The 25,937-nt window shown below is 38.9% G+C and overlaps 1 protein-coding gene across 1 annotated transcript in view; it reads left to right on the top strand.

Moving 5' to 3' along the window:
* The window catches only part of PNLIPRP3 (pancreatic lipase related protein 3), a 62,244-nt gene that overhangs the window by 25,354 nt on the left and 10,953 nt on the right, over positions 1-25,937 (top strand). Inside the window, 10 exon segments of the mRNA XM_082407856.1 lie at positions 7,897-7,982; positions 7,986-8,048; positions 12,756-12,849; positions 12,852-12,874; positions 13,507-13,638; positions 16,070-16,178; positions 18,409-18,528; positions 18,612-18,776; positions 21,878-21,996; positions 24,453-24,585. Of these exon segments, the coding sequence (XP_082263982.1) occupies positions 7,897-7,982; positions 7,986-8,048; positions 12,756-12,849; positions 12,852-12,874; positions 13,507-13,638; positions 16,070-16,178; positions 18,409-18,528; positions 18,612-18,776; positions 21,878-21,996; positions 24,453-24,585 (1,044 nt within the window).

The following is a 25,937-nucleotide window of genomic DNA, read 5'->3' on the forward strand; positions in this document are numbered from 1 at the left end:
ATCATGCTGTTGAATAAAATGCAAACTTCTATATGACAAAAAGTAAAATCTATAAAACAAAAATATAAAGAACCAACTAGAATGTCTTTTCTGAAAGAGGGCAAATCTTTTTACTGTTCAAAGAGCTTTTACAAATAAACAAGAAAAGAGGACTCGCGCCTCCACAGCTCTCAGGGGCGCGCCCGCTTACTCTCTCGCGCGCGCTGGCGCCCCCTCCCCGCCACGTGACCGGCGGCCCGGCAAGACCCGAAAGCTGCGCCCCGCTCCGCAACGCCGACTGCGTTGCCGCACTGCTGTGAGGGACTCGCCCTTTCGGCCAGCCGTCGGAGGACCTCGGGGTGACCTCCTCGCATCTGGGACACCAACGTCGATCTCGCCCTCAGTCTCTGCCAGAGAAAAGGGGGAAACCGCTAAGGACGGATGGGGCGTGCCCCCCGGGGCCTGACACAGGTGTGGGGGGAGATGGGCGCGCGGAAGAGCGGGGAAGTGACTGGAAGTGGGGGACTGGGCGGGGTTTGAGTGGACGCGGGTGCACCTCCGACCCGGGAAGAGGCCGAGGGCTAGAGGTTAAGAGCGTGGGCTGTGGGCTCGCTGCTTGAGCTCCGTGACCTCGGGGAAGTCGCTCAAACCCTCAGGGCCTGTTTCCTGCTCCCTAAAATGGCAACAGTAGTAGAAGCGACCTCAGAAGGGCTTTTGGTGGCTTTGATGAGAGAATTTATGGAACCTTCTTCCTACAGAGCCTGGTCTGTAGCATTTGGTGAATGGTGGGTATAAAGGCAGAAGTCGGGAGAGAAGAGCACGTCTGACGGTGGCGACACTGGTCCCAAGGGAGGGTCTGTGTGTCGGAAATATGAAGAAATGAGACTGCAGAGAGGCCAACTTTTTATGGACGCTGAGGATTTGGGACAAAATATAATTATAGCTCACAGTTCTGAAGGGCCGATTGTATTCTTAGCAGTTCACCTGAACTATCCTCACAACCCTATGGTGGTGTTGAAGTGATCAAATTAAATAATCATGGAGTGCTAAAAAAATTAAATAAAATAAGAAAAGAAACACTTTAGAAAAGTGTGCATAGGGCATGAAAATCTCACCCATTAGAAGATGTACAAATGGCCAGAAATACACAAAAAGATATTCAAGTTTATAGGTAAAGAAATGCAAACTAAAATGACAAAAGGTGGTGCATATGAAAATTTAAATGTGCATACCCTTCTGCAGTAGATTGTATTATTGTTCCCCATTATTCACTCCCCCACTCCCCCAAAGAGGATTCTGCAGCACCACCTTTGTCCACATGACGTGGCAGAGAGCAGTGCCAAGTCTGAAGGCCTGCTTGAAGAGTCTTTGTCTGGTTCAGCTGTTAAATCCTTTTCCTCTGCCCCAAGAGCAACATGTTCTGAACAGGGTCTGCTCCATTAGCTTAGATACTGGAATGAAGAAGACTGGTAAATCAGCGCCACATCCAACCCAAAACCATTGCAGCCAAAATATAATATGAACAAGAAATGAACCTTAATTTTTGTGAGCCAATGAGATTTGGAGGCTAGCTGTTACCACAGTATAACCTAGCAAAAGCTAATTAATGTACCTCCTAATTCTACTTAGTGATAGAATGACCTGCATTATGGTTCATTTTATTCCTACCACTTAATAGCAATGAAACATTGAGCAAGATGATCACTTTTTCTAAGTCTTCATTTCTTGACATATATAACACGTAGGGCTCAATCTGTTTTTGCTATTTTAATTATTATTAATAACACAAAGAAACCAGACTGGACATAATTTGGTGAAGACTTTTGTGACTTTTTTAAATTATAAAGGTAATTTGTATTCATTATTGAAAATTTGAGCCCATAGGTAAATAATATAATGAAGAAAACAAAAATCACGCTAACACCATTGTTAATATTTTGGTGCACTTATTTTGAATTTTTTTTTTTCCTCATACATTTTAAATGAAACCATATCTACATAGTTCTGTCATCTGTCTTTTCCCACCAACACAATATCATTCTCACTTTCATTAAAAGTTTCATTACAAATTCTCTGTAAACATTTAAATGGCTACATAATATCTTTAATTCTATGATTTTTAGAACTATATCCTTTGTTATATGGGCCATTTAAATTACTGACCCAGCTTCAACTTATTAATTTTATACCAAATGTTATTTTTAGAGAACTATTAATCCTTCTATTTTTTCCTAAGAGATTTTAATAGCTTATGATGTTGATCAGTCTTTCCTTAATCACATCTAATTTCTTCTAACTTTATGTCCTTTCTATTGCCTTATGGAAAAAGGGCATGATGATCAATACCCCTGGTAAATTACAAACATAGAAAACATGCAATATTTATAATAATCTTCACTTCTAAATCCAAACTCTCTTCCCTAGACTGAATAATGTAGTTGAGAATTTAGGGTTGAGGGGGGACCAAGGAATGCAAAAAATTAAGGCAGCTGGACATTCTAGGAAAAGTAAGACAGTTGTATTAGAAAGCCATGATCCAATATGAAATCATTGGTTCAGATTAGAACTGGATGTATGTGGGCTTCAAGAGGAAAAACAGAATGGTTTCCAGGCAGGAGAAATATTGATTGAGAAGCCACACTGTACTAGGGATATATTGAAGAAGACACATGTTTACACTTCCAACAAGAGGAAACAAAGTCAACCAGAGAATCCAGGAAAACAAAAATGACACACAAAAGCCATGATCTGAATATGGAGCCAGCTAAAATGATGCTGATCTGGAGCAATTCAGGTATAAGAAAAGAGAGTTGGTTTGAAGATTCTCCTTTGAAGCCAATGGGTATGTGAACATTGGAAGTGCAGAGAAGGAAATGTAATTATAGCATGTTAGCTGGCTCTGAAAGGAAAAAATATTTATCCAGTCATAATAATGTAAATTCTGTTTACTGATTTTCAATATTTTGGAGTCAGTGTACAGACAAAACATGGAAGACTTAATTATGATTATAGAACAAGGTCTGAATGTTATCCATCTTGACAGTATGAAAGTAAAAGTGCAGCTGACAGACCTTGGAAGATGGAAGGGAGGAAGAGAGGGAGAGACAGTATCTCTTCAAACTTTGTCTTGCAAAGGTATGGAGTCAAGTTATAAGGAATATGAGGTATGGATCAAGACCTAGAAGATGACTATTTAGGCTTACAGTGGAAGTCAATAAATGAGCTGGAAACAGTGTTATTGACTGTATTGGAGGAGGAGTTAAGACAAAGTGGAGAGCAGGACAGGCTGGCTATTGAGCTGTTGCCCCTCAGCTTCATGCCACCCTTGCTTTGCCAGCGCTGAGAAATGGCAAACATGGTCCACCACTGCAGTCATTCCTGGAGAGGCACTGTCAGTAGGGACACAAGAGGGACACTGAGGCTCCAGGAGAAGGGAAGTGCACCTTCCTGTTTGCTCCTGGTTCCTGTCTGCTTTCCCAGCATTGGCTTTTCTGTCCAGCACAAACAACCATCCAGAAGCAGCAGCTGGTTCCAGTTTCCTAATACTCCCAGAACCAAAAGCATGGTGCCCACTCAAAAAGCCCAGCCCTAGCCAGCTAGCAACCCCTCCTCAGGGGCCTGAATACCAGCTCTGGAGTACAGTCCGCACACCCCCAACACCACTCGGGTCTAGCAAGTTTCCACATTTGTATAACTCCACCTCTTCTGTGTCTTCCACCAGCCCTTCTGGTAGCTTCTCCCTGCAGGTTACTCCTTTTGTCTTCAGTTCTTCAATACCTGATTAATAACAATGTATCATATTAAACTCTCACAGTTAAAATAACTAGTGTGGTTTCTGTTTCTTGCCCTGAATAATTCAGGAAATAGGTGGATTAAATCCTCATATATTATTGCAGCAAGTTAATAAATCATGTATGATTGATGTTGATAAATCAAAACTTGGTAGTGTAAGCACATTATATAGAGGTAACCACAGGAGGTAACCACAGGAACTGCAGGCGTGTTTAAGTTGTTGCCTCTTGGGAGAGGGTTGGGTTTGTGGGTGGGCAGGTGCTATTGCTCATCTGCACATTCTTTTAATGTACAAACATATCTTTGATTAAAACTATTTTTTATTTCCTATCCTCTCACTGTACTTTTTGTGGAATCTCATTCTTAGGGAATGGAGAAAAGCAAACTTTCCTAAAACTGTGAAGTTAAAATCTAGTGGACTTGAGAATCAAGATTCATTTAATATTTTTTGGTAAGTGAGGAAAGAGAATCCTCAAATTCAAGTCTTCAAATAGCTCTAACCTATACCAATAAATAATCATAAATTGAATATATATCATCAATTTAATAATAACAGTAAGTTGAATAATAATAAATTGAATAATTATAAATTATAACTGTAATTGATTAAACTATAGTTAGATTATACCTCTGAAAAACAGCATGAAATAAAGTTTTTTAAAAATTTATTTAAACAAAACAAAAAACCCCACAAAAATAGTTTCTCCCTCCCCCACAGCTGCAAGCCTCTGGCAGTCACCAATCTGTTCTCTGATCTATGAGCTTGATATATCATCTTTATCTGATTTATTTCATTTAGCTTAATACCCTCGAGGTCCATCCATGTTGCTGCAAATTGGAAGATTTCATTTTTTATGGATGAATGATATTCCATTGTATAAACATATATACCACAATTTCTATTCATCAGTTTTGCTATTGTAAATAATACTCTAATGAACATGGGAGTGCATGCGTCTTCTCAAGTTAGTGTTCTTATTTTCTTCAGATGTATACCCAAAAGTGGACTTGCTGGATCATATGGCAGTTCTATATTTTATTTTTTGAGAAACCTCCATGCTGTTTTCCATAGTGGCTGCACCCATTTACATTCCCACCAACAGCGCATGAGGGTTCCCTTTTCTCCACATCCTTGCCAACCCTTGTTATTTCTTGTCTTTTTGATAATAGCCATTCTAACAGGTGTGAGGTGGTATCTCACTGAGGTCTTGATTTGTATTTCCCTGATGATTAATGATGTATAACATCTTTTCATGTACCTGTTGGCCACCTGTATGCCTTTTTAAAAAAAAAATGTCTATTCAGATCTTCTGCCTATTTTTATTCAGATTTTTTTTTTTTTGCTATTGAGTTGTATGAGTTTTTTAATGTATTTTGGATATTAGTCCCTTAGCAGATATATGATTTGCAAATATTTTCTCCATTCAGTAGGTTGCCTTTTCATTTTGTTGATGGTTTCCTTTGCTGTGCAGAAGCTTTTTAGTTTGATGTAGTCCCACTTGTTTATTTTTGTTTTTGTTGCATATGCTTTTGACGTCAGATTCAAAGAATCATCACCAAGACCTGTGTCAAGGAGCTTACCGCCTATGTTTTCTTCAAGGAGTTTTATGGTTTCAGGTCTTATGTTCAAGTCTTTAATCCATTTTGAGTTACTTTTTTTTTCTTATATAAGATAGTGGTCCACTTTCATTCTTTGCATGCGCTGTCCAGTTTTCCCAACATCATTTATTAAAGAGACTGTCCTTTTTCCATTGTATATTTTTTGCTTGCTTGTCATAAATTAATTGACCATATATGCCTCATTTATTTCTGGACTCTCTATTCTGTTCCACTGATCTCTGTGTTTGTTTTTATGTCAATATCATACTGTTTTAATTACTGTAGCTTTGTAATATAATTTGAAATTAGATAGTGTGACTGCCTCCAGCTTTGTTCTTCTTTCTCAAGATTGCTTTGGCTATTTGGGATCTTTTGTGGTTTCATACAGATTTTTGGATTGTTTGTTCTAGTTCTGTGAAAAATTCCATTGTAATTTTGATAGGGATTGCATTGAATCTGTAGATTGCTTTGGGTAGTATGACAATTTTAACAATATTAATTCTTCCAATCCATGAATGTGGAATATCTTTTCATTTACCATGTCTTCTTCAGTTTCTTTCCTCAGTTTCTTAGAGTTTTCAGTGTACAGGTCTTTCAGCATTTTGGTTAAATTTATTCCTACAAACTTTATTCTTTTTGATGCAATTGTAAGTGGTATTGTTTTCTTAATTTTTCTTTCTGATTATTGTATATAATCAACTGATTTTTGCGTATTAATTTTGTATCCTGCAACTCTACTAAATTTGTTGATTAGTTCTAACAGTTTTTTGATGGATTCTTTAGGGTTTTTTATATATACTGTCATGTCATCTGCAAACAGTGACAGTTTTACTCCTTCCCTATACTTCCAATTTGGATACTTTTTATTTTTCTTGCCTAATTGCCCTGGCTAGGACTTCCAATACTATGTTGAATAAAAGTGGTGAGAGTGGGCATAATTGTCTTGTTCCTGATCTAAGAGGAAAAACATTAAGCTTTTCACTGTTGAGTATGATGTTAGCTGTGGGCTTGTCATATATGGCCTTTATTATGTTGACGTATGTTCCCTCTATACCCATTTTGTTGGGAGTTTTTAATCATAAATGGATGTTGAATTTTAACAAATGATTTTTCTGCACCTATTGAGATGATCATATGATTTTTAGTCTTTATTTTGTTAATGTAGTGTATCACATTGACTGATTTGCAGATGTGGAACCACCTTTTCATCCCTCGAATAAACCCCACTTGATCATGTGTATGATCATTTTAATGTATTTTTGAATTCTATTTTGTTGAGGATTTTTGCATCTATGTTAATCAGGGATATTAGCCTGTAAGTTTCTTTTCTTGTGGGCATCCTTGTCTGGTTTTGGTATCAGGGTAATGCTGGCCTTGTAAAATGAGTTTGAAAGAGTTCCCTCCTCTGCTATTTTTTGGAAGAGTTTGAGAAGGATTGGTATTAATTCTTCTTTGAATGTTTGGTAGAATTCACCAGTGAAGTCATCTGGTCCTTTGTTTATTGGGAGCTTTTTGATTACGGATTCAATCTCCTTAGTAATTGGTCTGTTCAGATTTTCTGTTTCGTCATGATTCAGTCTTCATAGGTTGTGTGTTCCTAGGAATTTATCCATTTCTTCTAGGTTGTCCAATTTGCTAGCATATAATTGTTCATAGTAGCTTCTTTTGATCCTTTGTATTTCTGCAATATCAGTGATAGCTCCTCTTTCAGTTCTGATTTATTTGTTTGAGTCCTCTCTTTCTTTCTTGGTGAGTCTAGCTAAAGGTTTGTCCATTTTGTTTATCTTTTGAAAGAACCAGCTTTTAGTTTTTGTGCTATTAGTTTTCAGCTATTAAATGAAAATGAAAATGTAAGGTCATAGTGAAAGAATAAATTAGAGCCAGTGAATGAAAGAAATGATTAAGACCTAGTTTTCCCCAAACCTCTCATTTTAGAGATGAGTAAAGTGAGCTCCAGAAGGAAGAAATGGTTAAAACTAAATGAAACTTTGCTCTCACTTGTACTCTCTGAAACATTTATTGCACTCCTGCTGTGTGCTGGGCATGGTGCTAGGCTCTGGTGACACAAATATCCCTTTCATGAAAAGCTTAAGTCTAATAAGAAAAGGCAGAAGCTCAGGGAAGACATAGTACCCATCTTATGTCTCAGGCCAGTTAACAAGAGCTGTCCTATGTAATAGTTCATTTAGTCTTCATAACCAGGCTGTAAGATAAGTGGTATTATCTCCATTTTACAGGGGAGGAAACTGAGACTCAAAAAAGGTAAAATAATTACACAAAGTCAGGAATGTATCATTCTAAAGCCCATACACTCTCATCTGCAGAATTGTCATCTACACGGTCATAGCCATAATATGGAGAAGGGGTGGGAAGGGAAGGGTAGAGGAGAGCATTTTTTGAAAAGAATCTCCCTGAGTCAGACTTGTTTAAATTAAAGACTAATTTCAGTTAACCCTCTTAGTGGGAAACATAGCCTTTCTCTGGGCCTGGTTCCTATAATACTAACACTCTATCTTTTTGCTGCAGGAGAAGTTTGCTATGAAAGGGTGGGGTGCTTTAAAGATGGTATACCATGGACTGGGACTTTGTCAAGAAAGATGGCAGGTTTACCCTGATCTCCAGAGAAGATAAACACTCGCTTTCTGCTTTACACTAGACATAATCCCAAAGTCCATCAGGTAAACTAACTTGCTGCCTTCACACATAGATTGTTCTAAAATATAAGATGCAGCTGCCGATATAGAAGACATAGATACATTAACCTATTCTGGCATAAACTGTTGAGTTAAAGGAAAATATTTCTTTTTAGTATTGTGAGCCAGATGTTTTTCTCATATTTGTACTAGTATTTAAATATAAAGATTGCTCTGATTATGTGTTTCATATGAGGTAAATTTGCTATTTCATTCAGTTAATATATTAATTGGGAACCTTCCACATGTAAGACTGAACAAACAACAGTACCTATTATGTACTAAATTGAATAAACAAGACAGTGTCTTAAATTTATTATATTGAGGAAATGAGGTATGTAAACAAATACCTTTATTGCAACACAAATTTTGATCTGTGATGTAAGATACAAATAAAAGACTCTGGGAACAGAGTGCGGAAGGGCTTACCTTCCCCTTGGTGGTGGGGATGGGAATGAAAGGCTTTGGGGAGGATCTGAGGTGTGTCCTGAAGGATGGGCAGGGTTTTCAAAAGCAGAGGCAGGGGAATGGTATGAACAAACATACAAAAGAGAGAGACAACAGAGCATGTTTGATAAATGACAACGTGTTGGGTTAGACTGGAGGCAGAGAGGAAGTCCTTAAATGTAGAGTTAGTTAGAAAACTAGTTTAGAGACAATTTGTGTAACTCCTTCCTGGGGAGTTTGGACATTACCCAGGGAGCCATGAGGACCCATTGTGAGTTTTTAAGAGGCTTTAGGACATTTACTCTGGCTGCAGTGTACTTTCTTGCCTGGAGCTGGAAGAGCCTGGAGGGGACTGCCAGACCCTTTAGTACTGTGCTTGTAGTCACTAGCTACATGTGGCTCTTGAAATAAAATTAAAAATTCAGTTCTTCAGCTGCACCAACCACATTTCAAGTGCTCAATAGCCACACATGGCTAGTGGCTACTGTACTGGACAGTGCAAATATAGGATATTTCCATCATCACAGAAAGTTCTATTTGACAGCACTGAATAGAAAGCAATAGTGCAGTTTGGATCAGACACAGGAACTAGCCTGAACCAGATAATGAGAGTGAGCATGATAATAGAAAATTGACATGCTAAACATCATCAACTGTCCTGAGATTTCATGTATGCATGATAGGATGAAAAAGGACCCTCTTGTCTGAAAAATTTAGGGCAAAAGAAAAAGTTAAATTTTTGACAAGTGAGGCTTGTTCAGACTATTGAAGAGTTTAGTCTTACAGCTTAGCAGGCAGTCCAGAGCTGGAGAAATACATTCAAAAGTCTTTTACCCAGAGGTGATAGTTGAAACTCAGAGTGCATGAGATCTCAGGGGAGAGAATAAAGCATGATACTAGACCCAGGTGGAGCATCTACATTTAGGGAGCAGGTGGGAAAGGGGGCCAGGGAAGGAGCAGTCCCTGGTGCAAGATCATCTCCAGTCTTTACCTGCATCTATAACCTTGAGGCTTGCTTTCCATCAGACCCATCACATGCAGGGCAAGTCTCACCAGCCAAGACAGCCTTCCTCTATGCCTTCACACCCTGCAGACATAGCTATCTACTTATCAGACTCACACATACATATGTACACATAGCTCTTTACTGAAATATACCATCTGCTCTATAGATGATGGATGTAGCTAGAACAAAGAAGAAAAGACAAGACCTTATCTTGGGTATAGAGAAACTTATAAGGAAAGTGTCATCAAAAGTTTGATTTTTATAACTATCAAAAAGCAAAGAGAAGAATATTACTCAGCTCTAAAGAGGAAATGAAATTCTGATAGATGCTGCAACATGGATGAACCTTGCAAACATTTTGCTAAATTGAATAAGCCAAACACAAAAGGACAAATATTATATGATTCCAGTTATATAACATACCAAAAATAGTCAAATTCATAGAGACAGAAAGTAGAATAATAGTTACTGGGGGCTGTGGGAGGGGGTGATGGGGGTTATGTTTTAATGGGTACAGAGTTTCAGTCTGAGATGATGAAAAAGTTCTGGAGAGGGATACACAGCAATGTGTTGCACAACAATGTGAATGACTTAATGCAAGTGAATTTCACCCTTAAAAATTGTTAAAATGGTAATTTTTATGTTATGTGTATTTTACCACAATTTAAAAAAATGTAACACAAATATTTGGGGGCACCTCTGTCCATTTAGGACTTTCAGGGTATATTTTTCTGTTCAGGAGTAACTGTATCCCCTGGTCTTGACCCTCAGTCCTCATAAGACTCGTTGATCCTTTATCCTTCTGGACAGAGACATGCACTCGAACTTTGTAGAGCACAGGCACTAAAACAGAAGGTGATGAAGACCAGTCTTTAAGCAAAGCTGAGCCCTAAGGGAAATGAAGAGAACATCAGAAACCGAATACTTTCCTAGTAAAGGGGCCATAAAAACAATGTTTTCTACATCTTCCCCACTCCCTTCCATTTGGAAAGAATCATGTGTGACAAAACAGATCTGTACCTGAATTTTGCAATAGGCACCTGAGGGTTTGCTGTTAAAGTGGTTTTTAATAGCAGCTAGGTGGTAGGATGAGTCAAGGTGTGATACTAAAAGCAAGGATTGTCCCAGGCTCGACCCATATGCTGTACTGTATAAATTTGATTACCTTTGTTTATGAGAAAAACAATTAAGGAATTTTCAAGGATAAACATGTTGCAATAAACTTGGTCTTCTGAGTCATAGGTCTTCTCAGTTTCCTTCCTGGAAGAAAAAAACCAACTTCTTCTCCCATGAATCCATGACTGCTTAACCTGGAGTGACTCATTGCAGTTGCTAGTTGTGATGCATAGCTTGCATAATTACAGTGGTTTCTGTGCCTGCAATTTTTGTCAAGGCTAGAACATGCCTAACTGGTGACTATTTTTGACTCGCTGGAAATGAGATCACATGGAAAGTAGTCAGCACTTGTAGAATGGATTGATCTCATGCCAGTTAGGTTCCATGATCCCTCAAAGATAAGAATGTTAAGAGAAAATGCCGCAGCACCCAGCTAAACGTCAATACTTCAGCCTTATCTCTGGATAACATGTTCTTTTTTGACACCCTTTTTAGTTTACATCCTTGTGGCAGCAGAATCCAAGTTGGCTTCTTTTGATTCCATGATGTTGTTTGGAGTTTCCCACTTTCTAGGTTAGTGTGTCATTTTAGAGGGGTGTGTTAGATTGAATGTAGAGTGAACAAAAATGTTTTTTCTCCCTTTTCTACTTTACTAAATCCTTAATGGCTTTTGTGACAACAGAGGATGCTTGGATCCAATAATACTTGGCAGATTTCCATTTTGAGGCTTCTTGCTCGAGGTCCCACTTCTTCAAACTGTTCTTGTGACAGGGGAAAACTAGACAAACTTTTTCTACTAAATTGCCTCTCCAAAATTGGTTTTTCTGGTGTAGAAACAGGAATATAGTAGGTGTTTAAAGGGCTCCAGCTGGAGTTGAAATAAGCATCGAGTTCTTTTAGCTACACAGATGGACAAATGTCTTTGTACTTGGATTCGATTATTTAGCAGAGAAGTGATTCCTAAAAAGCCCCAATACAATTAATTTTATTACCTGCCTCACAAATCCCACATCTGCTCTGCATCCTGTCAGTATGATCAGATCACAACTTGAAAGCCCAGTGGTTAAGTGCATGACTTCAGAGAAAGGCCACGTGGGTTTGAATCCTTCTCTAGGACTCATTAGCTGCAGTACTATTGGACAAGTGACTTGATTTCTCATTACGCCCCTTCCTAATTTGTAAAGTTAGTACCTACCTCACAGTGTTGAGAGGGTTAAATGTGCTACTCTATAGAGTACCTGCAACATAGGTAGACATGAGTTTTATCTGTATTATAATTATTACCATGTAAACCAACTTAGGATTCTCATAATCGTTTGCTTACAGTCTTGGAGAAACTTTAGTCAGTAAGTTGTATGATTAATTGCATATACTGTTAAACACAGGTAGCTAGTAATAGGCTCTTCGTTTCAGTTTCATAAGTATCTAAATGTGTTGCTTTTCAGTTTAGGAGTACCATTGGCAAAGTTGCTATTTGCTGATTAGAGCTTTTATTTTTTTCTCAAGAGAATTGCTTATACTTGTGACTTTTAATTTTTCTTTTAATAACAAAATCACTTAAATTCATAGCATTCTATAAGTCTTTGAGAGTTTGGTTATAAAACCATCCAACAAAGTACAAGAAATACAAAACAATATTTAACATAATCCCATAAAATTATCTTTAATAGGCTGTTGTATTTCATGTGGTGAAAGTCTAACCTCTATTCCTCATTCATAAAGTGTGGTGGACAATCTATTTTGCCACCTTTGGAGCATGCTTCTAAGTCTCCAATAAGGTAATTCTCATGAATTATATTGACAACTGAAAAATACTATACAAAAGTAAGGCTTACTGAAATTCTGATTGAAACTGACCCAACATTGTCTTATAAACATTGCCTCAAAACCAAACATGTTTATTTCCTTTATGATTAAATTTGTATATTGCACTTTGTAATGCATTAATAATCTCTTGGTACTTTTGCAATATGTAGCAGTAACTATTTCTTTGATAAAAAGGTATTAAAGAAGGCTGTTAAAATCAAATTTAGAGGAAGACTTTTGAGCAAATTTAGAATAATTTTACTAAATAGTAAATAATTTTCAATTATTTTACCTTAATTTCTTTTCACCTGAAACAGGAAATCAGTGCAGCTAATTATTTAACTATCCAAGCCTCACACTTCGGAACAGACAAGATCACCCATATCAACATACCTGGATGGAAAGCAGATGGCAATGGCAGCAAGACATGTGCAATGTATGATGTGAATAAAAGCTTCTTTACACTAGTATGAAAGCTTTATGTTTAATGTGAATGTACTTTGCCAGGTACTAATGTATTCATGGAAATTCTCCATTCAGTTATTCACATTGTCCATGTCCCAAGGCCTCAAATGAATTACCCATTTCCCATTTATTTTCACTTATTATGAATCACACAGATTATGATGGAAGATTTTTATAATTATTCTTTGGTAAATTCTCATCTTTGACAAAAGATTGAGTGGTATGATAAATTTCTCATTTAATTTAAGGAAAACATTTCCAAGTTCACTCCATGAAATTAATTTTCCTCTCTTATACCAAGGTTAATAGACTGCTAACGTAGTAAGTGTGTATAGTGTGGTAAGGTCGGGCTGTCTGAAATCATATCATGGTTCTATTTACTAGCTCTGTGGTCATGGGCAACTTAATTAACTTATCTGTGCCTAGGTTTCCTTCTCTTTAAATGAGTATTAAGTTGATATATGTAAAAGGGTTAGGACAGGGCCTAGCATGTAGTAGGTTCTCAATACCTGCAAATGTTATTTCTTATTGTGAAATCAGTTGTTCAGGCACCTTGGTTTTCTTTAATTCTTACTTTTTAATACTTACAATAAATCTTTTTAGGTGTTCCTAAAAGTAGAAGATGTGAACTGCATTAATTTAGACTGGATTAATGGTTTGCTGCAATATATCCACGCTGTAAACAATCTCCACATTGTTGGTGCTGAGGTGGCTTATGTTATTGATGTCCTTGTGGTAAGAACTGTTGATTTATTTAAATTATATTTAACTGACTTTGTATCATAACACCAAGAATTTGGGGGTAATTCTATGTTCTTTTTTATTAGTTTACACATATACTGAACATGTCAAATAATAAGCATTGGTGTATGATAGCCAAAGAGGGAAGTTACTTCTTGTGAAAGAAGTGCCTGTAGTTCTACAAAGTGCCACTTGGTGGCAGTGTCCCTTCACAGGCGCTTCACCAAATCCTTCCCTACCCCCCAAGCTTACTGCCATAGTCAGCGGGTAGGACCACCTTTGTTCATTTTCATCACACTGTAAACCTATCCTTAATGATAGAGAAGAAACTGTTTCTGCCTTATGGATGCTATCTGTGTAGAATGTGAAGTGCATTTTCCAACAGAAACTGGGTTCTATGGCAGTGAATTAGGTCCATGGGCCAGTCCAGGCATGACCCTTTAACCTACACGTTTTCTAAAAGAATAAAATAGACTTTGCTATTTATGAGGGATATACTTTGAGACGTTTATAAATCTCCAAATGCTCTACCATAATAGAAAGTAATTTCACACCGTGAAATGCAGTGAAGTAAAATCTAAAGATTTATGATGCTTTCAGATTCTTAAGGAGAGTTCACTCCTTCCATCCAACAACTATTTCACTCTGCACTTGCTGTGGTCCCGGCTCTGTTCCAGGCACTGAAGGCACATGGTGAGTGAGACAGAGTTTCTGCTCTGGCCACGTGTGGAAACAGTGCTGTGGAGAATTCCAAGGCAACGGGAGGGGGAATAACAGGGGCAGCAGCTCACTTAGATGGTGGGTCAGGGAAGGTGGTGTAGAACACTGAGCCCAGTTAGGAAACAGCCTGGAGAAGGGTCGGGGAGCCAGATACTCACCTTCCTCTGCCCCCACTTCTCTATCTGCACCCCAATTTATCTGCCCCCCACTTCTCTATTTGCGCCCACTTCTCTATCTGCACCCACTTCTCTATCTGCACCCCACTTTATCTGCCCCCCACTTCTCTATCTGCACCCACTTCTCCATCTGCACCCCACTTCTCTGTCTACTCTTCCCACTCTGTCAGGGTAGACTAGAGTACAAGGAGGAACTTAGAGTGAGTCTTTGTCCACAAAGGATAAAATCAGATTCATCGCCTCTTCAGAGAAAAACCAGTCCTAAGCTTTTGTGAATTTCTTCCTTGATCTTGAGGCCTGAACTTCGGGCTCTTAAGGGTCCAGGAAATAAATAGGAGTGGCTTGTAGGAAGTTGGGAGGAGATTTTGCTGAACTGAAGAGGAAAGTGTTGGCTGACTTTAATGTTCAGTGAATTGTTCACCCCCTTGGAAGCCCAAGGTGAAGAGCAGGAGAAGGTCTAGGCTGAGGGAGCCTGGAGCCCCCGAGAGTAACTCAGGAGCCAGACCTGCAGAAGGAGCAGCTAAGGAACAGGTAGGAGTCTCTTCCCTGCCCCCTTTTCTGTCATTTTATCACAAGACACTAGGATTGGCCCTGCGGCAAGCAGGTGCCTGGAATAGGGTTGCAGGTAGATGGGGAAGGAGGAGGAGAAAGCTGAAGGGGAGGAGGGTGAGAACCAATATCAGACACAGTCTGTAGGGAAAGATAAGAAAGCAAGCAGAGATTTTCAATGGTGGCAGCAGTGGAGGACAGGGCCCCTAACGACAAGAGCCATTGGGGCAGCCATTCACATGTAAAAGTACTCTTCATAATGCAGCACATAATACTGTCATTACTGGTGAAAAAATAAATAGAAGATTTGATCAAATGACAGATTTATCCAAGTGAAGGCAACTGCATGATTTTCACTATTATGAAGAGAGCCTGAAACTGCTGACACTAAAAATGTTTGCTCCTTTGTTCCCCATTAAGTTGATTGTGCTTGTGTGTGTGTGTGTGTGTGTGTGTGTGTGTGTGTGTGTGTGTAAACTCTCAGTCCACATAGTCTCATTGTGAATAGTCTTAAAATTTTTTTCTGGAGGCCAAAGTCATCCCAGACATTTGCTAGAGTTGCCTTAAAGTGGAGAAGACAGACACAGGCAAGGTGGATAATAGTGTGGGCGTGAGCTGCCTTTGACCTGTGTTGGGGGCGTGCTGGATGGGTTGGGTCTCAGGAGGGATGGGCACGGGCTGGAAGCCACAGACATGGTCACTGGGCTGTTCTCCTTCCTGTTCCCGAGGACTGTGAGGCCCCTCAGCACAGGGAGAAGAACTCTGACAGAAGGTATTCCTCCAGCCCGCCTGATGCTCTCTGCTTCAGCTGGATAAGGATGGAGGTGAACATGGGGTCGCTTTGTCACTTTACCAGTCCCCATCCGGGGTGTGAGAGGGAGAAACATGTCAGCTCCTTTTTCATTTTAAGCCTATTTCAACCATTCTACCTGCTCTTTTAAAAATAGTTGTTCTGTTTTCCTTTGAAAAAATCCTATCAGAAAATATTTGGATATTCCCCTTCTAAAGTGCATTTGATTGGCCACAGCTTGGGAGCTCATCTGGCTGGGGAAGCTGGGTCAAGGAGACCAGGCCTTGGAAGGATAACTGGTAAGTCAGCCCTGCAGAAGGGCCTTGGGTTTGTTTACATATTTGTTTATGCACAAAATGTCAAGTATCTGAATGCCAAAGGAAGTCACAGAAGCAAATGTAAGACAGGAGAAAATGTGACTCCCCCAAACCAAAACCTGGCATGCTTCCAAAGTGTGAGTGTGTAAATCCACGTTCAAGGGTGTTCACCGTGGCGTTATCTGTGGTGGCAAAGGAATGGAAGCTGTGATCGTCCACCTGTCGGGGATGGTTGACTGAATTATGACGCATTCCATGCTTTGCAGTTCCATACCAACTAATACACAGAATGAGATAGAGCCCTGATGCTGGTCCTGCTCACCCAGCGCAGCTGGCAATGCTGAACTGGTTTGTTTAAGGCCCATGCCATTGCAGTTGTGAACATTTTGAATATTGCCCCTGGATACACTGTTAAATCTAAAAACAAGTTGCAGAGTGAACCCTATGAATTAGGGTTTTGAGGATGATACTTAATTGTATCCCTTCCCTGCACTCTGACTTTTTAGTGGGACTCTCCCAGACCTTCCCCATCTTTATCTTCCTTGGCCCCTCTGCAGAATTTGACCCGCTGGCCCCTCTGTGCTGTTGGAACACCCTCTCCTCTTGGCTCCTGTGGTTCCCCATCTTCTTGGTTGTCTTTGTTCTTGTCTGACAGCTTCTTTCCAGGCTCCCTTGCAGGTGCCTTTTCTTTCGCCTTCCCTTACTCGTTGGTATTCTTCAAGGTTCTATCCTAGGCCCCCTCTTCTCTCCTCTCCTCTTCTCATTCTGTCATTTCTCTCTCCATACTTATATTAACCAGAAAAATAGAAACAAAACCTGAATCGTATGACAGGCTGTTGTGCTGAAGTAATACACACCCCACAACTGTGGCACTTTCATTTCTCACTCATGCAGCATTTTCCCAAGGGTCAGCTGCAGCTCAGCTCTGAGTCCTCTCCACTCTGGGACCCAGTCTCCACTGAACAGCAAAGAGACTTTGCTAAAATACAAATCTGACCGTAAATCTTCCCTTCTGCAAACTTGTAAGAGCTGCCCATCGACAACCAGGTCATGTCCAAACTCATCGTGGCTCAGGTTACATCTGGCTCCTGCTTAAAATGCTATCTTCGTCTTTCACCAAATTCTAAAACTCTACGCACCAGCCCTTGAAAGCTAGTTACAGTTTCCCAAATGTGGTTAACCCTCTCGCCTGTTGGTCACGTATATTCTCTATCCTCTTCCCAGGATGCTGCTGACCCCATCTTCACCCTGGCTGGCCTTCGATTCCCTCACATCTCTGCTTGTATTTCTCATCTCCAGCAGACGCAAGTCCTAGTTTCCCAAAATTGGGTTACATGTTGCTTCTCTGTACTTGCATAACACCTGTGCTCACCTGTCTCAGCATTGAGCACACTGCATTGTAGTGCCTTCCCCACCAAACAGAAAGCTCCTGGAGGACAAGGCTAGACCTTACTCCTTGTACCCAGGTGCTGAACCCTGTTCCTGGCACGTAGTAAGTGCTTGATAAATAATTGTCAAATGTGTAAATGAGGAGTTATGTGAATGATCATAACATTTTAAAGACCCGAGATATCTTACCTTTGTTTTAGTAGACATTTGAACAGCAGACGATGGGTTGAGAGTCTGGCCACCAGGCTCCTGGTCCATTTTGCACCTAACATATGATGGCCTTGTCAAGTCCCTTCACGTCCCTGGGCTTCAGGCTTTTGTTTGTCATATAACGAATGGAACTAAGTGAGCCTTAGCTGAGGACTATGATTCTATTATTTTAACTGTGTTGCTTTGAGATCCATCTTTACATTTTGAAGAGCTCTCATCTTTTATTTTTATATTTTTACATATAAATGTTGCTTTTAAGATGGTCTACAATCCATAACCTTAGTTATATGTATGGTATTCCATGTACAGATCCTAGAATAGCCACCTTGACTTGTCTGACTTCGTTAGCTATTTTGGCATTGTCTAGACACAGCCTCACTTGTGTGTAGGAATCTGACGTTGCAGTATATACAGACCCTGCATTTATAAATGTAAACAGACCCTACAGTTTATGTATCTGTCCCTCATGCTGAGTGGTGTTTGACCTACATAAATCATATAAGAAAGAATACCTTGCATTCACCATCTATCCTTCCAAAATAACAACACTATCCATGTACTATCAATGTACTTTTGTATGTCTTAGTTTAATACACATTATGCTTTTTCCTAGGGTTGGACCCAACTGGGCCGGGTTTCCACAACACTCCAAATGAAGTCAGGCTGGACCCCTCAGATGCCAACTCTGTTGATGTTATTCATACAAATGAAGTTCGCTTCCTCTTCGAGCTTGGTAAGTTTTTAACACAAACTGAAACTACACTGAAACATGGAGGAGAATTTTAGAAGCGTTTATACTGGTTTTTAAAATTTCAGGTGTTGGAACTATAAATGCTTGTGGTCACCTTGACTTTTACCCAAATGGAGGGAAGCACATGCCAGGATGTGAAGATTTAATTACACCTTTATTTAAATTTGATCTCAACATTTACAAGGAAGCTAAATACTTTCTAAAATATGAGGACTGCTGTTATAAATTCAGTGAGCTCCCTGCTTGGATAGAATCCATATCCTTTTGTATATAATATAATATAAAAATATATTTTAGCCCAAAACACAGTTGCATGTATGAAGTTCCCAGCAGTTGTGAGATCTGCAAGGTCAGGGTCCACATCTTAGTTACCTTTGCAACACCAGGGTCTAACAGAATGTCTAGCATGTTGTGCTCACTCAGTAGGAACAAGGAGGATGTATTCATCCAACAAATATGTATTGAGTGCTTACTATGTGCCAAGCATTATTCTAGGAATAGCAGATGTAGGAATGCATACAAAAGGCAGAAGTCCCTCCCTGATGGAGCTAATATTCTAATTTGCTAGAAAAACAAAAATAGAATAAGTGCTAAGAGACAAAACAAAGCATGTAATGGGAATATGATGCGTTGATGACAGTGGGGGTGACATAGGGGAAGGAGATTTTTGATAAGGTGGCCAGGAGGTCCTTACTGAAAAGATGACCTGAAGGAGTTAGCCAGTTAGGCCTTCCAGGCTGAGGGGTGGGAATAGCAAATGCAAAGGGCCTGGGGCAGGAGCCTGTGAAGTTCATGGCAGTGAGGAGCCTATTGTGGCTGAAATGAAGTGAAAGACAGGAGAGTAGTAGGACATTAAGTTAGAGAAGGAACAGGGCAGAGGGAGATAATACAGCACCTTATGGACTGTAGTAAAGACTTCAGCTTTTACCCAAGTGAGAGGGGAGCCATGGGAGGATTTTGAGCAGAGAGGGACATGGTTTGACCTGCCTTTTAACAGAATCACTCTGAGTCACAAATTAAATTAATCACAAATTAAACAAATAATATTTAACCTTTTAAAGTGGTTTCCAATAATAATAATAATACTAATATCTATAAGGCACTTAGTTAAAAGACACCAAAAAGTTTTTATTTGGGAGTTCCATTCCTCCCTATCTCTACACATCATCATCATGTAAATAATGAAATATATCATACATAATATATAATAATGCACAGTAATATAAAGTATGATGACATAAATATCTGGATGATTCTAAATATCCCATCACCTGATCCCGTGTGGTCAGAATAGCTAGATGATGTAATTATTTTATCTTCCACTTGGCTGTTGTAGAGGAAAGATACACAGATCGTGACATTGAGAGTAACTCGAATTTCCTCTTCACTAGAGATAAGTTACAAAGTTTTAATAGCTGTTCTGAAAGAGTAAATGTAATTAGAAATATCTGTTTGCAATGACTACTTAAAAAAATACTGGTGAAACTACAGATACTCAAAATGAGAATTAAAAGCCAATTCTACCTAGTGCAGGTAAGCAAAATTCATTCAAAAAAGGCCTATTATAAAACTTATCTCTCTCACTATTTGCCATATTATGATTTAAAATTCGTTCTATTAGGATAAAATATAGATCATAAGACTCCTTTACATAACTATATTAAGTGTTATATACTGAGCACTTGAAATTCTGTAAAAGAATGAATTCAAATAAAACATACATTTATCATAAGCTATCATTTTGAGATATAATTCCTACAACTTTATTGGATTAAAAGCACATTTATCATTCATGTTAAGTCTTTAGATGACTTTTAAGCTTCAAGATATTCTATTTTACATTATACTTATTACTAAGAAACCATTTACTTTTAAGGTTCATAGCTCCCAATATTCTAATGAACCATCTTGTCTAAATCACAATTAGTTATGAATATAAATCTGTATGTAAAGAAACCTGATGTAAGAGAAGTCCTCCTTTTAAAAAAATGATGCCAATTCTTTATCTCTGCTATGTTGCATTTCTGAAGTTATGCTGTCTCAGTTATCTATTGCATAATGAACCGTAGTGGCTTAAGAGAATAATGGTTTTATTGCCCATGATTCTAAGCCTCAAGATGCAGGCAGAGTTCTGCCGAGATTCTGCTTTGTGATGTGTCCATTGGGCGAATGCATGTGATTGCATCCAGCTGGGAGCTGGGCTGGGCTAAGCTGAGTGGGAAGGTCCAAGATGGCCTTCCATGTCTGGGGTCTTGGCACTAGCTCTCCTCTCTAAGTGGTCTGTTATCCTTCAGAGCTTCTCTCCCCAGCCTGTTAACCTGAATTTCTTAACATGGAGGTTGGGTTCCAAGAGAGCAAGAGTAGATGCTGGAAGGTCTCTGAAGACCAAGGCCCTTCCTCCACTGACTTGCACAGTGTCAGTTCCTATTGGTCAAAGAAGTCACAAGACTAGCCTGTAACCCCAACCCAGAAGGGAAAAAACAAAAACAAAAACAACTCCATCTCCTGAAGGGAAGAATAGTAACATGATATTGCAAAGGGGTGAGGACCTAGGAAGGAGTGATTCTTTGGAGGCCACAATTATAGATAAGTGATTTACCACATACACTAAAACCAAAATCTGGTTTCTCAAAAGTCAGCCAAGCTGGGTAGGTCATTGGAAGAATAGTCCATGTCAAAGAGTAAAAATGTTTTTATGTAAGGAAAAGAGAGTATAAATGACTGGAATGCTATGATAACTTGAGAATGCACAAATGTACTTAGAACTTTTATGTATTATTGCAATAATCCTATTAGTGGCAGTAATGTTGTGCCTGACAATGGCAAAACTAATTTGTCTGTAGCATTCTTTACAGTACCTCCCACCTGTCTCACCTGGAAGCTCAGCTGAAGGTGTGCACTGCTTAACCTTGCTGGCTGTTCTGTGACTGAATAGGAGGGAGTTCAGTCATTCCTGCAGAAACAGGGAGACAGAGAATTAACTGGTCTAAGGCGGAGATGGTATGTGCACAATGATACTCAAAGCTCTAAGTGCTTGCATCCGAGGTCTGGGAAGTGTTGGGGATACTAGTGTCAGAGCACAGTCACCTACATTTGCATTTGTTTACTTATCCTGACTGAATGTCCCTTTAGAGTCACACGAAGAATTCTTTCGTACAAGAAAATGATATGTAATATTGATAAATGTGGAATATCTAAGCCTACACACAAGGTCTGGTGACCTAGACCCAAGTCAAAAAACTATCATTTAAAATTACTTTTTCTAAGAAATGGTTCATACTATCAGTTAATCAGTTCATTGCTACCAGTTAATTGGAAATTGTTTTCACAGAAGTGTTTTCCTTCTTTGATTGCAACCATGCCCGAAGTCATCGCTTTTATGCTGAAAGCATTCTCAATCCTGATGCATTTATTACTTATCCTTGTAGATCCTACAAATATTTCAAAGCAGTAAGTAAAACGTTTTGCAGTGTAATTTAATTAGCAAGTCATTTTTTGAAGCATGATCAACCAACTAAAAATTAGAGCATTGAGTATGTAGCAAAAAAATGCATCTGCCATTTTGGGAAATAATAGATTCTTTCTGTGCTGAGTACTGAACAGTAACTGGGGTTGCTGGAGGGCTTAAATAACTAAACCAACTATTTGTATTCTGGTTGTTTTGGCTCTTTTGAATTATATCCAATTTTGCTTTTTTGGCCATTTGTTATGCCATAATTAGATGCTGCTATCTAAAAGGGCAAAAATTTTTGTGTGTATATATTTTAAATGTCATCCTCAAAGATACCCCGAGAAGCCTGAACCAATCAATAGCTACAATGAAACATATTACCATTTACTTGGAACATGAAAATTATTTTTATTAAAATTTAATTATTTATACAGAGCAGAACTGAGGCGTAGATAGCTCACAGGAGCTCCATGCAGATCAATACATTACAAAATACCAAATCTGATTTTGCTCGAGTCATAAAGCACGTGGTACCAGATCTGAGCTGAACATATTTTTCATTTGGTTATCATTATGAAAAGGAGAAAGAAAATCTGTTTTGTAGTGGGAGGTGGAAAGATTTTCCTGCTTGTGCTTTAGTGACCTACCCCCTGTTTTATCAGGGAAGAAAAATGTGGGGTTTCCAGCCGAGGTGTGTTGTAAGTAATAGCATTTTGTGAATAAGTACAGTGTTGGGACAGGAATAAACATTTCCCTCCTTTTACAGGGCACGGTGAGTGAGCCCTCAGGCTGTCTTCTCAGTTTCCTGAGCAAGTTGTCCTTACTCATATCGTGGCTGATGAACTGCTGTTCTTGGAAAGCTTGCCATCCAACCACTGGCACTTCCTCAAAACCTTCTTCAAGCTCCAGATGCTGCTCTGAATGGCTAAATGGATCCTGACATTTACTACACCAAAGGCAGGTGGAAGGAAGCAGGTTCTCAGAGTCACAGTGGATTCAGAGTTAGTGGGGTTCAATCTGCTAAACTGGAGAACCATAGGCTCCTGTGCCACATGGATGCTAATTATGGCAACAAACTAGAGAACATCAAGTCAATTTCCTTGACATGTTTTATTGTACTTTTACCCAACAGTCATAAAAAATGAGATGAAATTTTTAAAAAATAAATAAAATAAAATAAGGAGGGGTTTTAGTGCCAGGCTGTCTGATTCACATTCTTGCTCCATCACTTGATAGACATGCAACATTGGACAAATTGTTTACTTCTCTGGGCTTTAGTTTCCTGATCTGCTAAATAAGGAAACTAAAAGCATTATAATAATAAGGGACTTTGTAACGATTAATTGACCTAAATGCATATAAAGTGCTTCAAACAGTGCCTTGCACATGGTAAGCACTCAGTAAATATGAGCCCTTGTTATGTTGTTAGTATTTTTATTCATTAAAAATGGAGCTTTAAATGGGGTGCTTTACTATAGTCCTAGCCTAAGTGTCCATAGTTTAAAAATCTAAAAGTTCAAAACCTAAAATAGAAAATACTCCAACACTGCTACCCAGATTTTTTTAAGTTAATGTTTTAGTTTTGCTTTAGATTTTAAAACATGCAGATAAAATTGAAGTACCTTACATTTCCTTAATGCCCTTCCCTAAGGCAGACTTCGAAGCAATTCAATATACATATATCATATAAATAGTATCATACTGTAAGTATCTTTCTAAATTTGTTTTTAAATTAAATTTTATAAATTTAAGATCTACATTGATGTTTATAGACCTATTGTATTTATTTTGTAGGAATCGGCCACAATTTATTTATTCATTCTCCTACTAATGTGCATTTTGGTTGTTTGCAATTTTTGTTATTAAAAGCAATTTTGCAATGAACCCCTTTGCATATTGCCTTATGTGCTTGTGTAGAAGTTTCTTTATGACATATAATAGAAGTGAAATTGTCAAAGCATTATGTGCATTTCCATCTTTATTGGACATTACCAAATGTCTGTCTGCAATGTCTGTTAATTTATATTCCCATAAGAAGCAAATGAGAATTCCCCACTCCATGTCTTACCCATGCTTGGTATTGCCGATTGTCTTAATTTTTGTGAATCTGCTGAATACGAAATTGTATGTTGCTTTAATTAGCACGTTCCTGACAACTAGTATGATTGAGTATCTTTTTACATAGTTATTGACTATTTGAGTTTCGTCTTCTGTGGATTGTTTATTCATATCATTTACTAATTTTTCTAACAGGCCCTTTTTCTTTTCCCTCAATTGTTTTTGTTTTATTAAGTTTTGTTTTTGCAAACAGGCAGGGTGGTCTGTTAGGCAACTTAGTCATTTTTAAAGGCATATATACTTTATTTAGATTCCAAACATTTCTGATAGTTTAATAATACATCCTGAGTTTATTGAAGGTGAACATTTCTGATTACCTCTTATTTTCTGTCACCAGGGAAATTGCTTCCTTTGTCGCAAGGAAGGTTGCCCAACGATGGGTCATTTTGCTGATAGATTTCCCCTCAAAAAAATGGAGCCTAATAGATCGTATTATTTTTTAAACACAGGGACTCTTTCCCCATTTGCCCGTAAGTATTGTAGCTGAATTTTATTGTAATGCTTTAAGGCACTTATCTTTAAAAATTCCACAGTTTTTACTGAGTGTCTACTAAATAAGTGGGCATTGGGCCAGACTCCGAGGACGCAGTGAAGAACAGTGCAGTGAGCTTAGGCCAGGGTGAAAGCAAAACAAAAAAAAAATCAGTTTCAATCCTGAGTAATAAACTTTCTTTTGGGAGATGTTCAAAGGAGGAACTTCTGCAACCAGATCAGGGGAGCCTTCTGAGGGGAGGTGATTTCCAAGCTGACTCCTGAAAAGTGGGTAAGAGGGAGAAGGAAATGGAGTATTCCAGGTAGAAGGAACTGCATATGAAAATGCCTGGAGGTAAGAGAGAGCTGGAACTGAAAGAAGATCCCCCTGCTTGGATTGTAGAGGCCAGGAGGAAGGTAACACGAGACAAGGTAGGAGAGGTAAATTGGATCAAATAATGAAATTGTGCTCCATGTGGGAGGTTTGGGCTTTATCTCTGGGCAGGTAGAAGCAAAAAGGAACTGGGTGAATGGATTTGAGGGATGCAGAAAATGGAGAAGTCAAGGATGATTCTAGCTGGGTGGATGGTGTGCCATTTGCTGAACTTGGTAACACAGGCAGAGAGGCTGTTTTGGAGTAAGTTGATGGCTCAGTTTGTAACATGTTAGGTCTGAGATGCCCTTAGGACTTGGGCGTGTACAGTTAGATATGGGTCTCGGCCTCTGGAGATGTGGTCTACAGTTACAGATTTAAGCATTTAGACAGTAATCTAAGCTATGAAAGTGGACGATGTAATTACCCAAGAAGACTGTGTCAAATGAGAAGAAAGAGAGCAGAGAAAGAGGCCCCTGTGAAGGAGACTGAGGAATGAATAGAGAGAAAATATAAAGCTGTGTGGGAGCTAGGGCAAGAAAGATGATGAGGAAGGGAGGGATTCACTGCACCAAATATGCTGAAAGGTCAGATGAGACAGGGGCCCAAAGGGGCCCTAGGGGTGAGCCACCAATTCCGTCATTGCAGATTTTGGGATTTCAATGGAGAGGTGACAGTGGGAGCCATACTGCAGTGGAATGGGCTGGGGAGGGAAAGGGAGCTCTTTGGCAATGATTAACTCACAGTTTGAAAATTCTCTGTAGTAAAATTTTTCCCCTTTCAGAGGCTTTTCAGACAATTTTATGAAGAATTGCATTTTTTTCTGTGTTATTAAGCATACAACAATTTCAGAATTCAGAATAAATGATCTATTTAACTCTAGATGTTTTTAAGTTACACTTGACCATTTGCAAGGGATTTATCCTATTGACAGGCTTTGTGCTGACCCAGACCTGTATTGGCTGGGCATTCCTAGTA

Source organism: Balaenoptera borealis (assembly GCF_965194805.1).
Source record: "Balaenoptera borealis genome assembly, chromosome: 10".
Classification (NCBI taxonomy): domain Eukaryota; kingdom Metazoa; phylum Chordata; class Mammalia; order Artiodactyla; family Balaenopteridae; genus Balaenoptera; species Balaenoptera borealis.